At 36.5% G+C, this 14663-nt stretch overlaps 1 protein-coding gene and 1 long non-coding RNA gene across 5 annotated transcripts; one reads left to right on the top strand and one right to left on the bottom strand.

Annotated features, from left to right (window-relative positions):
• Nucleotides 1–2180: 2180 nt before the first annotated feature.
• LOC122972525 (cystatin-B-like) lies at nucleotides 2181–3257 on the top strand. The gene is made up of 3 exons (XM_044339701.1): nucleotides 2181–2593; nucleotides 2682–2780; nucleotides 3000–3257. The coding sequence occupies exons 1-3, from the start codon at nucleotides 2525–2527 to the stop codon at nucleotides 3132–3134; spliced, it is 303 nt and encodes a 100-aa protein (XP_044195636.1). The 5' UTR covers nucleotides 2181–2524; the 3' UTR covers nucleotides 3135–3257.
• A 4116-nt stretch (nucleotides 3258–7373) lies between these two features.
• Nucleotides 7374–11872, bottom strand: LOC122972530. Of its 4 annotated transcripts, none has more exons than XR_006399766.1 (3): nucleotides 11787–11872; nucleotides 9178–9262; nucleotides 7374–7684 (listed from the first exon to the last, which is right to left on the bottom strand). It is a non-coding gene; the product is annotated as an uncharacterized LOC122972530 (long non-coding RNA). The 4 variants fall into 4 exon arrangements; XR_006399764.1 differs by lacking the exon at nucleotides 9178–9262 and adding an exon at nucleotides 7796–7852; XR_006399765.1 differs by lacking the exon at nucleotides 11787–11872 and adding an exon at nucleotides 7796–7852 and having other exon boundaries at nucleotides 9178–9210.
• Nucleotides 11873–14663: the final 2791 nt, after the last annotated feature.

Below are 14663 nucleotides of genomic sequence, written 5' to 3'. Positions count from 1 at the left end.
AGGTGGAGAAGAGGTCAGAGTGGTCTGCGTGGTGAACAGCCTGCAGTCGACAGACTACTGTATTCTTTTAGAGTAATGTATATGCAGGTTTGTGTGTGTCAACAGATGAGGACATTCATTGTTGGGGGGAGCATGAATAACTTATTTTGTGATGGAATATTAAAAAAAGAAAAAGAAAAAATCAAAAAGTTACATTTGTTGCAATTGTTCTAGTGTTAAAAACAGATTTCACTGCATGCAATCTTGTTTTGGTTTATTTCAAAGTGGTCAAAATGATCTACAGGCTTTGAAGAAATAATTTTGTTGAGGGGTAAATGAAAACTATTTTTTAAATTGTTACTTAGGAGCATGTTACTCAACAATAGGCATGCTGTGGATGTTTAGTTCAGTTTGGTTTGGCAGCTCACCAAACTTGAGAAGGAGGAAATGTTCAGAGATCATGGTGTTATGGAGAATTTGGATGCCCGACCTTAATAGTATATGCATTTATCATTTAAACAAACTGAATTTTTGGTCTTGTTTACCCATTCAAAGTGATCAAAATCTAAATTGTAAGAACAGAAACATCCACAACATCCAGACAGCTGACGTCTTTGATAACTTGAACAAACCTCAGCATGCCGATCACTGGAGGATTCACTAAGACAATAGATGCCACTGAGGAAACTCAGAAGCTCTGTGATTAGATGAGTTATCAAACTACCTTCTTCACATCTCCACAGACTACATTTGTGGTTATTTCCTTTATAAACAGGTGAAGCCTGAAGTAGAAGTGAAAACAGGGAAGAAGTTCAAAGAATTCGTAGCTGTAAAATACAGGAGTCAGCTTGTGAATGGAATGAACTACATCATCAAGCTAATTAATAATGTGATATTATTTCTTTAAAAGAAAGCGTCAGATGTTTGTAAATTTAATGAATTGATTTTGACAGCAACAAGAGATCAAGAGAAATGTATTTATCTTGATGTCCTGTTTTCCTCTCTTTTCCTGCAGACGTTCGTGTACAGCAGCACAAAACCAAAGACGACCCCCTCACACTTTTTAAAGAGTGAGACATCATCTGTCTCAACTGCTCAGCACCTCTTATCAAAATACTTGGCTTTGAAATCAATCTACACTGCAATATTCCTTTACAGTAAAGTAATAGGCAAATATTTGGTGTTTCTAAAGAATTAATAAAGAAAGCATCAAAAAAACAAAAAAACTATTTGTTGTGATTCTTGCAACTGTTGCTTTTTCTCTATGGAGTTTTAAAGTAGAGGCCGTCTTGCTGGGCAGAAATTGTTACAAACAAAAAAAGGTGACTCATTAACCTGATTAAGTCTGGCTGTTGTTTAAATTGCACCATACTAATGAAGTGGATTTTCTCATGGATATCAAATTTAATTACTTTTAAATGGTGCTCATGAAAAATGTAGCTATTGTATTTCTTATCAAACTGTGATTAAATCCTCATGTTGTGAGTTATGACAAACCAGGAAACATTTTCTTATTGTCAGGTAGTGAGACACGCTGTTTAATTTCCTCATTCATTCAGTCCATTAGTGTGTTATCTCAAGGACTGTCTTTGACAACTTTACACTTTCCTTGAACAGCAGTGCTCTCATTCAAATATTACACAGCGTCTATTCACCCTCAGCTCAGAATAAAATCTATACATGTCCTTTTTGAGTGTGAGTTCTTTTTTTTTATAACACTGATATGTGCACACCTGTCAGGTTGTTAGAGCACTTCCTGCACTGAAATTAAATTATTGCACATAATGTGTAATCTCAGTTTAATTTTTAAAAAGTCTATATGAAGATTGAGACATATAAAACCAATGATTAATTCTTTATGTAACTCATGACATAATTGGTCGCATTGATTGAACATCCCTGTGATATTTTTAATGTAATATTAGAGATTATATATTGATATTTCTGAGTGAGCAGGATTGTGGTGCAGCTGCAGACTAAGATTTTAAAATTAGCCTAAATGTAGTTTAAAAGTGAGTTTTAACGGCATTGCAGTGAAACATAAAAACATCAAAACATTACATTTGTTGCAATCGTTTTAGTGTTCAAAAACAAATTTCACTGCATGCAATCTTGTTTTGGTTTATTTCAAAGTGGTCAAAATGATCTATAGGCTATGAAGAAATAACTTTATTGAGGGGAAAATGAAAACTATTTTTTATATTGTTAATTAGAAGCATGTTACTCAACAATAGTCATGCTGTGGATGTTCCGTTCAGTTTGGTTTGGCAGCTCACCAAACTTGAGAAGGAGGAAATGTTCAGAGATCATGGTGTTATTTTGTAAAATTCCACAATGTAAACTGGAATTTGGGGAGGAATTCACAACAGAGCAACAAAACTATAACTACAGTCATGAGATGTAGCTCCACCCAACATGAAGTGGAGCCACCTTCCAGGTGTAGTTACACAGTATAAATACATGTGAAAAGTTGAAACTGAACACCTGCATTGAGACTCTTAAAACCAGACAGCTGACGTCTTTGATAACTTCAACAAACCTCATCATGTCTGTCCCTGGAGGATACGGTCCAACATTAGATGCCACTAAGGAAATTCAGAAGCTTTGTGATCAGGTGAGTTACAAACTACCTTCTTCACATCTCCACAGACACTCTGGTGTTCATCACTTTCTGCATTTGTGGTTATTTCCTTTATAAACAGGTGCTCAAAGTAGAAAAGAAAACAGGGAAGAATTTCAAAGAATACGTAGCTGTAAAATACAGGGAGCAGATTGTGGCTGGAACAAACTTCCTCATCAAGGTAATGAATAATGTGATTTATTTTAAATATTTATTTTTTTCCTCACTACATAGTCGAGGAGCTGAAACCTAAGACTACTTACTCTTATACTTGTGTAATGACATGTAACAATAAACAAACTTCAAACTTGATTATGAACTGAATTCATTGTGACATCGCAACAAGAAATCAAGAGAACTATATTCATCTAGATGTCCTGTTTTCCTCTCTTTCCTGCAGGTTCATGTAGGAGGAGTCCAGTACATTCATCTGAGTGTCTTTGAAGCACTTCCATGTAATGGAGGAGCAGTTGAACTGAACGGTGTACAGGACGACCACACCAAAGACGACCCCCTCGTGCCTTTTTTAAAGTGATCACATCACCTGTTTCAACTGCTCAGTAACTCTTATCAAAATACTTGGTTCTGAAATCAATCTACACTGCAGTAAAGTCATTTTGGTGTTTCTAAAGAATGAATAAAGAAAGCATCAAAAACACAAAAAGGATTTGTTGTGATTCTTGCAACTGTTGCTTTTTCTCTATGGAGTTTTAAAGTAGAGGCCGTCTTGCTGGGCAGAAATTGTTACAAATAAAAAAAGGTGACTCGTTAACCTGATTAAGTCTGGCTGTTGTTTAAATTGCACCATATAACACAAATGAACTGGATTTTCTCATGGACATCAAATTGAATTATTTTTAAATGGTGTTCATGAAAAATGTATTTTATTTTTAATGAAACTGTAATCAAATCCTCCTGTTGTGAGTTATGACAAACCAGAAAACATTTTCTCATTGTCAGTTACTTCTGACAGGTGCTCTGGAGGGGACAAAGATTTCACAAATACTTAAGATCATACAATACATCAGATCTAAAACGAGGAAGGGGACTGACACTGACTGAAATCTTGTTTCAAGACATTGCTGACATTAAATCTAAAATGAAATGAAATCATAGACAACAAGCTTCACTTGAAAACATTTCATTATCTTTAAAAAAAAAAGAGACACTTTTTGTACAATGTTTCTCATTCAAGAACCACACAGTGATGTTTTACAGTGATGTTAATGCAGCACAATAACCACAATGGAATATGAGTGAGGTGGAGAAGAGGTCAGAGTGGTCTGCGTGGTGAACAGCCTGCAGTCGACAGACTACTGTATTCTTTTAGAGTAATGTATATGCAGGTTTGTGTGTGTCAACAGATGAGGACATTCATTGTTGGGGGGAGCATGAATAACTTATTTTGTGATGGAATATTAAAAAAAAAAAAGAAAAAATCAAAAAGTTACATTTGTTGCAATTGTTCTAGTGTTAAAAACAGATTTCACTGCATGCAATCTTGTTTTGGTTTATTTCAAAGTGGTCAAAATGATCTATAGGCTTTGAAGAAATAATTTTGTTGAGGGGAAAATGACAACTACTTTTTTATATTGTTACTTAGGAGCATGTTACTCAACAATAGGCATGCTGTGGATGTTTAGTTCAGTTTGGTTTGGCAGCTCACTAAACTTGAGAAGGAGGAAATGTTCAGAGATCATGGTGTTAGGGAGAATTTGGATGCCCGACCTTAATAGTATATGCATTTATCATTTAAACAAACTGAATTTTTGGTCTTGTTTACCCATTCAAAGTGATCAAAATCTAAATTGTAAGAACAGAAACATCCACAACATCCAGACAGCTGACGTCTTTGATAACCTGAACAAACCTCAGCATGCCGATCACTGGAGGATTCACTAAGACAATAGATGCCACTGAGGAAACTCAGAAGCTCTGTGATTAGATGAGTTATCAAACTACCTTCTTCACATCTCCACAGACTACATTTGTGGTTATTTCCTTTATAAACAGGTGAGGCCTGAAGTAGAAGTGAAAACAGGGAAGAAGTGCAAAGAATTCGTAGCTGTAAAATACAGGAGTCAGCTTGTGAATGGAATGAACTACATCATCAAGCTAATTAATAATGTGATATTATTTCTTTAAAAGAAAGCGTCAGATGTTTGTAAATTGACTGAATTGATTTTGACATCCCGTCATGCACAGCAACAAGAGATCAAGAGAAATGTATTTATCTTGATGTCCTGTTTTCCTCTCTTTTCCTGCAGACGTTCGTGTACAGCAGCACAAAACCAAAGACGACCCCCTCACACTTTTTAAAGAGTGAGACATCAAACAAAAAAAGGTGACTCATTAACCTGATTAAGTCTGGCTGTTGTTTAAATTGCACCATACCAATGAAGTGGATTTTCTCATGGATATCAAATTTAATTACTTTTAAATGGTGCTCATGAAAAATGTAGCTATTGTATTTCTTATCAAACTGTGATTAAATCCTCATGTTGTGAGTTATGACAAACCAGGAAACATTTTCTTATTGTCAGGTAGTGAGACACGCTGTTTAATTTCCTCATTCATTCAGTCCATTAGTGTGTTATCTCAAGGACTATCTTTGACAACTTTACACTTTCCTTGAACAGCAGTGCTCTCATTCAAATATTACACAGCGTCTATTCACCCTCAGCTCAGAATAAAATCTATACATGTCCTTTTTGAGTGTGAGTTCTTTTTTTTTATAACACTGATATGTGCACACCTGTCAGGTTGTTAGAGCACTTCCTGCACTGAAATGAAATTATTGCACATAATGTGTAATCTCAGTTTAATTTTTAAAAAGTCTATATGAAGATTGAGACATATAAAACCAATGATTAATTCTTTATGTAACTCATGACATAATTGGTCGCATTGATTGAACATCCCTGTGATATTTTTAATGTAATATTAGAGATTATATATTGATATTTCTGAGTGAGCAGGATTGTGGTGCAGCTGCAGACTTTAAGATTTTAAAATTAGCCTAAATGTAGTTTAAAAGTGAGTTTTAACAGCATTGTGAGACAGTGAAACATAAAAACATCAAAACATTACATTTGTTGCAATCGTTTTAGTGTTCAAAAACAAATTTCACTGCATGCAATCTTGTTTTGGTTTATTTCAAAGTGGTCAAAATGATCTATAGGCTATGAAGAAATAACTTTATTGAGTGGAAAATGAAAACTATTTTTTATATTGTTAATTAGAAGCATGTTACTCAACAATAGTCATGCTGTGGATGTTCCGTTAAGTTTGGTTTGGCAGCTCACCAAACTTGAGAAGGAGGAAATGTTCAGAGATCATGGTGTTATTTTGTAAAATTCCACAATGTAAACTGGAATTTGGGGAGGAATTCACAACAGAGCAACAAAACTATAACTACAGTCATGAGATGTAGCTCCACCCAACATGAAGTGGAGCCACCTTCCAGGTGTAGTTACACAGTATAAATACATGTGAAAAGTTGAAACTGAACACCTGCATTGAGACTCTTAAAACCAGACAGCTGACGTCTTTGATAACTTCAACAAACCTCATCATGTCTGTCCCTGGAGGATACGGTCCAACATTAGATGCCACTAAGGAAATTCAGGAGCTTTGTGATCAGGTGAGTTATCAAACTACCTTCTTCACATCTCCACAGACACTCTGGTGTTCATCACTTTCTGCATTTGTGGTTATTTCCTTTATAAACAGGTGCTCAAAGTAGAAAAGAAAACAGGGAAGAATTTCAAAGAATACGTAGCTGTAAAATACAGGGAGCAGATTGTGGCTGGAACAAACTTCCTCATCAAGGTAATGAATAATGTGATTTATTTTAAATATTTATTTTTTTCCTCACTACATAGTCGAGGAGCTGAAACCTAAGACTACTTACTCTTATACTTGTGTAATGACATGTAACAATAAACAAACTTCAAACTTGATTATGGACTGAATTCATTGTGACATCGCAACAAGAAATCAAGAGAAATATATTCATCTAGATGTCCTGTTTTCCTCTCTTTCCTGCAGGTTCATGTAGGAGGAGTCCAGTACATTCATCTGAGTGTCTCTGAAGCACTTCCATGTAATGGAGGAGCAGTTGAACTGAAAGGTGTACAGGAGAGCCACACCAAAGACGACCCCCTCATACCTTTTTAAAGCGATCACATCACCTGTTTCAACTGCTCAGTAACTCTTATCAAAATACTTGGTTCTGAAATCAATCTACACTGCAGTAAAGTCATTTTGGTGTTTCTAAAGAATGAATAAAGAAAGCATCAAAAACACAAAAAGGATTTGTTGTGATTCTTGCAACTGTTGCTTTTTTTCTATGGAGTTTTAAAGTAGAGGCCGTCTTGCTGGGCAGAAATTGTTACAAATAAAAAAAGGTGACTCGTTAACCTGATTAAGTCTGGCTGTTGTTTAAATTGCACCATATAACACAAATGAACTGGATTTTCTCATGGACATCAAATTGAATTATTTTTAAATGGTGTTCATATAAAATGTATTTTATTTTTAATGAAACTGTAATCAAATCCTCCTGTTGTGAGTTATGACAAACCAGGAAACATTTTCTTATTGTCAGTTACTTCTGACAGGTGCTCTGGAGGGGACAAAGATTTCACAAATACTTAAGATCATACAATACATCAGATCTAAAACGAGGAAGGGGACTAACACTGACTGAAATCCAGTTTCAAAACATTGCTGACATTAAATCTCAAATGAAATGAAATCACAGACAACAAGCTTCACTTGAAAACATTTCATTATCTTTAAAAAAAAGACTCTTTTTGTACAATGTTTCTCATTAAAGAACCACACAGTGATGTTTTACAGTGATGTTAATGCAGCACAATAACCACAATGGAATATGAGTGAGGTGGAGAAGAGGTCAGAGTGGTCTGCGTGGTGAACAGCCTGCAGTCGGCACGCAGCAGCAGGTCACAGTTTCAGCTCCAGTCTGGATTCAACCATCGAGTGAAGCGGCTCCTCTCGTCACGCAGAGCCTCACTTCACCTTCGGGGGCGTGTAGTGGCTTCTGCACCTTTCACTGAAAACCTAAACAGAGAAAAGAAAAAAGGAATAAGTAACATATAAGAGAGAGATACATCATTAATGTGGGATTATAAGACACTGGGTAAATGATAATAGTGATAATAGTGAGCGTACCTTCAGACTTCTATCATTGACATTGACAACATTCAGCTTTGATTGCATAAGCTTTAACTGGACGAAACAAAGACAAAAGCTGCATTATTAGTCTATAATAATAACCCTACTCACTCAAATTACAAAAAATATAAATAAAACAATAAAAACATACTGTATATTCTCTCTGGTTACAAGTGGTATTCAGTCATGCAGACACAGTTGGTCAGATAGTTTGTTTTATTTGTTTTGAGACACCCATGTCTAAGATTTCTGTCACCTTGGGCTGCAACTAACGATTATTTTCATTATAGATTTAATCCGTTGATTATTTTCTCCATTAATTGATTAGTTGTTTGGTCTAAAAATGTCTAAAAATGTTGTAACAATCACAAAACAGCTGTAATAAAAAGAATACCTACAGATAATGGGGCATTTGGGGACTATTTCAAATATGTCTGTCAATATTTCAACTGCTTTTGAAAGAACAATCAGTAAATCTCCTGGTCTCAAATTATATTTCAATTTCAGACTTTTATTATTGCCAGATGTTTTAAACTTTCAGACAAAGACAGAGTGCAGGGAGCACATGAGTCCAGTGTTGACCTCTCTTCATTAGCTGCCAGTGGATAATAAAAGTTTACCTGTCAGGCTCTCTGAGTATATTTCTGAATTGTTTTGAGCAAATAGTAACTTAAAATCTCTCAGTTCTGCTAATCAGATGATCCCTGAGCTTAAAATGAAAAGAGACTTTACCACTCACAATAAATTCACATTTCTAAAAAAAACTTATTACTTATTTATATTTTCTCACTTTCTTTAACTGGTGTTTTGCTCTTTGTTTGATATATCTTTCTCTTACACTATTGTGTTGCACTTGTGTTTATGGTGATAAATGCTTTTATTGTAAATCTTAATCATTTTTGTTGTGTTAAATTAATCTCAATGTCTGTCTCAAGTTTCTCAAGTGGCTCAATTATCACAGTTTTGTGGTGTTTTGTTCCCTCTAGTGTTAGAAAGAGGAATTGAATTGATCCTCTCCTAGAGCTGTTTGATGACTGACAGGCTCTCACAGTTTTGGCTCTTTTAATGCAGCCGTTCTACATCCTCAGATGTTATTGAGGGGCCGTATTTATATACTCAGACCTCTGAACACTGGGTGGAGTATGAGTTTTGTCAGAATTATGTTAATGCTGATACAAGTGTTGCTGCTGAGAGAAACAAAGTTTTTGATCAAGACCAAACTTTCATCCTCCCTGAACCCATTTGAGTTTAGAAAATGTCACCACACTTAAGAAAGAGGAAACATTTATGCAACTAGTTTGGTATTAGAACAAACCTACGAAATGTTTCAAGTTTTGCAAAAGTTGAATGGACATTTTAATATTTTAGATTTGGATTACCTGATCCAAATGACTGGAAGTTGAACTGGTTTGATTTGGATCAGTGTGTTCAAGGATGCCACAGAGGAAACTCAGATTCTGATTTCTAACGTATTAACAAATACACAATACATGAAGATATTTAGAAATTGAAAAAGAATAATAAAAACTCTGTTTATAGTCTGACTGTGCTTTGCCACTATTGACTGTTGTTAATCTCATTGCTCACTGATCCATAGCGAAACAGGGAAAACCAGTTGTTAAAGAAATCCCTGATGATAAAAGATTACGTTCCAGATGACTATTCTCATTTGGATTAATCTGCTGATTATTTTCTTGATTAATCAATTAATCATTTAGTCAACAACAGTAAAAAAACATCAGTATCCTACAGAACAAGGTGAGGTCATAAAATTTCTTATTTTGTCTGACAAACAATCCCAAACTCTGTGTTCCTTGGTTGCCATAATCCCCCAAATCCACCAGATACCTTCAGACTTTTCCTGTTTTCTTAAGGAAATGTGACTGAGGACTGTTGCTCACTACACACTGACCCTCGTAGAATCTAAGTGCAAAAGTGAAATGAAACTAAGAGCAACAGTTGTCTTTCAGTCCTATTTTTGTTGTTACATGCAGGCCACTTGTCAAACTTATTGTTTCATGTTCATGACAACAGCAATGACTGTCTGAGTTCTTTAAAGACCCTAAGGTTGTCAATGTCATATTGAAGCGTGTTTGTTATTCCTGCTCAGTGTGACTACAGTGTTCATTCATGTGCATGGTGGGCTTTTGGTTTTCAGTTTGCCCTGTGTTTTTCCTCCTGTGTTCCCAGCCTGCTTTTCCCTCCACACCTGCCCTGCATCAGTTTGTTAGCCCTCCATTGCTCCTTGATGGTGACATGTGATTTGTCCAAGTGGAGTTGCCGTACCTAACTGTCCAGAAAATATGGACGCAGTCACCGTGATGTCACCCATTGGTTTGCAAACTGCCATTCTGAAGTCTCGAGTGTAGCGATTTTGACCATCGCCATCTTGGATTTGGCCGTTGCCATGTTTGATTTTTGGGGCCAGAAGTGACCATATTTGGACGAGAGGGTGGAGCTTACCATAGCACTAGCTGCTAGCTTCGTTAGCATGATGCATTTACAAGCCATGGTTAACAGTGATAATGCTAATGCTAATTTTCACTAGGGAAAAACAGGCCTAAAACCATTAAAACAAAATGTACTCACCAGAAAAACTGATCATCCAACTCATTGATGTGTCTTTTATTACAACCAAACGCTGAACAAGACTTTTTTTAGGCGACCACAATGTTACAATTAACTTTAGTGAACTGAAAACACACTGTGAAATGGCAGCAGCTATGCCTATACGCAATGGTTACGTTATGTAAGCAACATTGTCACCATGGTGGCAACTTGTCAATCACAACGTAGCCATGCCCTAAAGCATACCCTGCTTTATCATCTATTTTACTCTAAAATTATAAAATGAGCACCATGCTGTATTGGAGAAGACTTGAAACTAGCAATTGAGACCATAAACTCATTAGGAAACAGTTTACTGAGGTAATAAATCAAGTGAGAAGTAGGGTCATTTTCTTATAGACTTCCATACAATCAGACTTCTTTTTGCAACCACTGGAGTCGCCCCTTGATGGCCATTAGATAGAATGCAGGTTTTTGGCACTTTCGCATTGGCTTCACTTTTCAGCTCTGGAGGTTGCCGCTTGATCAGGCCACACAGATAGTTTCAGTTTTACTTGTCTGGATTTTATGATATTTGTCTCTTAGGCTACTAATAAAACTGCAGATCATTTTAACAACATAGTGACATCTTCAGATATAATATTTTGTCCAACCAACAGCTTAAAAACTCAAAGATATTATTTTAGAGTGGTATAAAAATAGACAAACAGCAAATGCTCACATTTAAGAAACCTAAACCGGCATATTGGCTTGTAAAATGACTAAATTTATTAACTGATTATCAAAATCTGTCAATCATCTAAGATTTCAGAAAAAATCCTCCTTACTGCCTTATTAGGAATATTGGAAGAAACTTAATAGATTGCCCTAATAACATCAAATTAGCATATATGGATCACACATGAAAATCACTAAACACTACTGAACCAGATAAAAAGTAATTAACAATATATACTAGGGCTGTGCGATTAATCGAACTTTATATTGATTATAATTTTGCCTTCCAACATTATGAAAACAAGATCATTGAGATAAAATGATTATTGTTTATTATTGTCATTTTGTAATGGTGTTCTTGTTTTGTCTTGTGTTGCAAATCAAGCGAACCCCTTTAATTTACAGCGGTACTCTTTCGCTCCTCCCTAAACGCCTCCGACAGGCTTGAGAGTCTGTCCACAGACTAACCAGGCTAACTGACAGCTGAAATTTACTAAACCAAAACAGTTTGCATGTCGGCTCCACAGGAATAAATTAAGTGTTTGTACTTATTGAGTCATTGGTTTTATTTCCTCACCCACTATAGTGAGTGAATCTGCCTGTAATGAAACCGGGGCTAACCGGTGCTTCCTCCGCAGGCTCCACTTCACTCAGCTGCCTGACAGACCTGCTGCTTCTTCCAACTTCCCACTTTTCCACTGACCTGAATAACAAACCGGGGCTCGGTGCTCCGGTTGGATCCAAACGGAGATTCGGGGCTAGCTAGGAGGCTAACGGAGCGTTATCTGCGACATATGGACAATATGTCCTAACGTTACATTGCCACCTTAAATGCCTGGTGAACAAGCAAGCTAGCTTGCAAATTACGTAACGTTAGGCTAATATTATTAACATTAAATATTTTCCTAAAGTTGGAAGGTCTGCGTTAACTCAACTCAATTCACAATTTCAACTTTCCACATCCTAGTGGAGCTTTAGCTGCAGCATGACCGGAGGGAAGCACAGCCAGTTAGCCTCTGCTAGCCTCCCAGCTAACGTTAGCTGATGGTATTGGTATCAGTGTGGGCAGTTGCCAACAACTCCCACTGCCTGGAGGAAAAGAGTGGGAATGGTTAAGCAAAACAAACATTTCACCAGTGTATACACAGTATAGAGTCATAATTTCTGCAGATTGATGACTTAATGTTACCGAAATGTAATTTTTGACTTACTCTTGTTATTTTATAAATAACTGGTCACTGGGTCGACAGCCTCGGATAGGCAAAATCATGCCTTGACGCGGGGACTGTCCTCATGAAATTCATCTGATGAAATCTGACAGGAAAAGAAACAGGTTTTAACAACCAGGCATCTTTTACACAACAACAAAAATTCGGTAATCGAGCTGTTCACCCTCCTCGTCACCTCTGCTGTGACCAACGTCAGCAGTTTATTGGAAGCTTTTGACTTACACTGTGGTCGAAGTCTTGCTAGATCCTAAGCCGTGCATCATGTAACAGACCTGAGGTAACATGTTGCCCAGCACTATGTGGGTGATCTCCTCTGCCATATCCCGGCATAGACAAAAAACTGACAAAAATGTGAGGGATGCACTGATATGAAAATTCTTGCTACCAATAACAGATTGTTTGCAGAAATATCTGCAGATACTGTTAGTTGGTCATTTATGGCTGTTTGTCCATTTGTCTTTCACCTGCCTAAACATAGTTCACCAAGGAACACAATTTCACTCAGGCTACACACTAACCTACCACTACTGCTGCATTTCTATATTTATATTGTTAACACCTCCACAATAATCAAACTTTAAGCCAATTTGATTTTTGAAAATATGATTTTTAGCTAATTTGAAAAGATGATAATGTAGCTGTAAAACCCAAACCAGCCTAAACAGACTATTTTGTGGCTACAATTAAATCAATATTTTAGAGCTGGTTAATACAACAGTTCTCATCATAGGAAGGCTGTAACTTAATGGTATGATGACCTAATGACAATACAGGCTGAATATGAACATGGCTGTTGAAACTGTAGAAGTCATCACATCCCTCCTTACATATTCTACTTAATTTGCAGTAGGGGGTGTTTCCTTGAAATTTTCCTGTAGTAGGCAAAGTTATAGTGTACAGTGCCAACACATACACACCTAGCAGGCCACAGGCCCATTCCACCTTTTACACACACCTGCAAGCTAGCTTGCAAATTACGTAACGTTAGGCTAACGTTATTAACGTTAAATATTTTCCCAAAGTTGGAAGGTCTGCGTTAACTTAACTCAATTCACAATTTCAACTTTCCACATCCACCCAAGTACGTTCACGTTTACAAAGGAGTTAAAAGTGGCGTCCTCACTTAAGGAAATAACCAGCTGGAGTAAGAGGGGGGATCGCAAGGGTTAAAATCAGTGACATGTTGCTTTCGCTTTGCAGTCTCTTGTAATGTCATTACGTATTTGTCAAGTATGACCTTATCATGGATGTATGGACCATACCCCTGCTGATATTTGGGTGAAGGCTAGAGGAATAAATCCGGTGCTATGACTGGTGGAACTCTTCTTCTTCTGTTGCTTTTCGGCAAGCTACAAGCTGCTGCCTCTTGCTGTTGGACTTGAGTACTGCACATGCACAACTGAACCATACATTTATTAATTGAACTCACAGGCGCCACCAGATTTTGCGTAGTTTAGAATGACAAATCGTATCAGCGTACTTTGATGTCAAAATGTGTACATGCAACGCAAAATGTGTACAAGTTGGCAGGTCTGAATATGTAGGCTAAGCAGTGTTCTGACAAAATGATCTAATACTGTAAGCACTACAACGATTTTAATGAATGATGTTACTCATAGTAAGTTACTGAGTGACAGATATTGTCAGATACCTTAAACTGCAGGTACTCCTTTATGTTGTCCTGTGGTCCTGAGCACAAAGACCAGGTCTAAAATAAAAGCGAAAAACATTTACAAAACCCTGTTTAATAGCTACACAATTATGTTATGTTATGAACAACACCCAGCTAATGTAGGATAAACGTCCCTATTAAGCCCATGTACCATATAAGCCCACTTGCAACTTCTGAGTTGACACTTTTTATTGTAAATCAATCAGATTTGTCAATATTAAGTTATCAAAGCACGTGTGACATGTGCCTGCTGATCCCAGAAGAAGTATCAAAAAACTTGTGATGATTTTGGTACCCTCGGAGGATGAAATGTTTGGCATACTTTTACTCCCGTGTTTAGTAAATACTCATTTGTTATCAAAATTTACTTGATTAGTGTTCTGAGTAAGACATATGTTAGTATATTACTTGAATTAGAAATATTTTTTCTTTTGAAATCAAAATATGAGTTTTAGCATGTTGGCAAACAGACCACATGCTGCATCAATACAATAGCTGCATAGTGTGGTTCATTGCAATGACATAAGCATGTGTAGTTTACATTTTTGTATGCAGTTTATATTATTATACTGTTAAATAGATAATAAATGCGTATGTTTATCTTTGTTTATTTTTTAATTAACATTTTTACCTGGTGGGCTTAAAGGGGACGCTACCAAAAAAAAACACTGTCTGGGGT

This window comes from Thunnus albacares, chromosome 21, assembly GCF_914725855.1.
Source record: "Thunnus albacares chromosome 21, fThuAlb1.1, whole genome shotgun sequence".
Taxonomy (NCBI): Eukaryota; Metazoa; Chordata; class Actinopteri; order Scombriformes; family Scombridae; genus Thunnus; species Thunnus albacares.
Note: the sequence above shows the minus strand (reverse complement) of the source record. Positions and strands in the feature narration are given on the sequence as shown.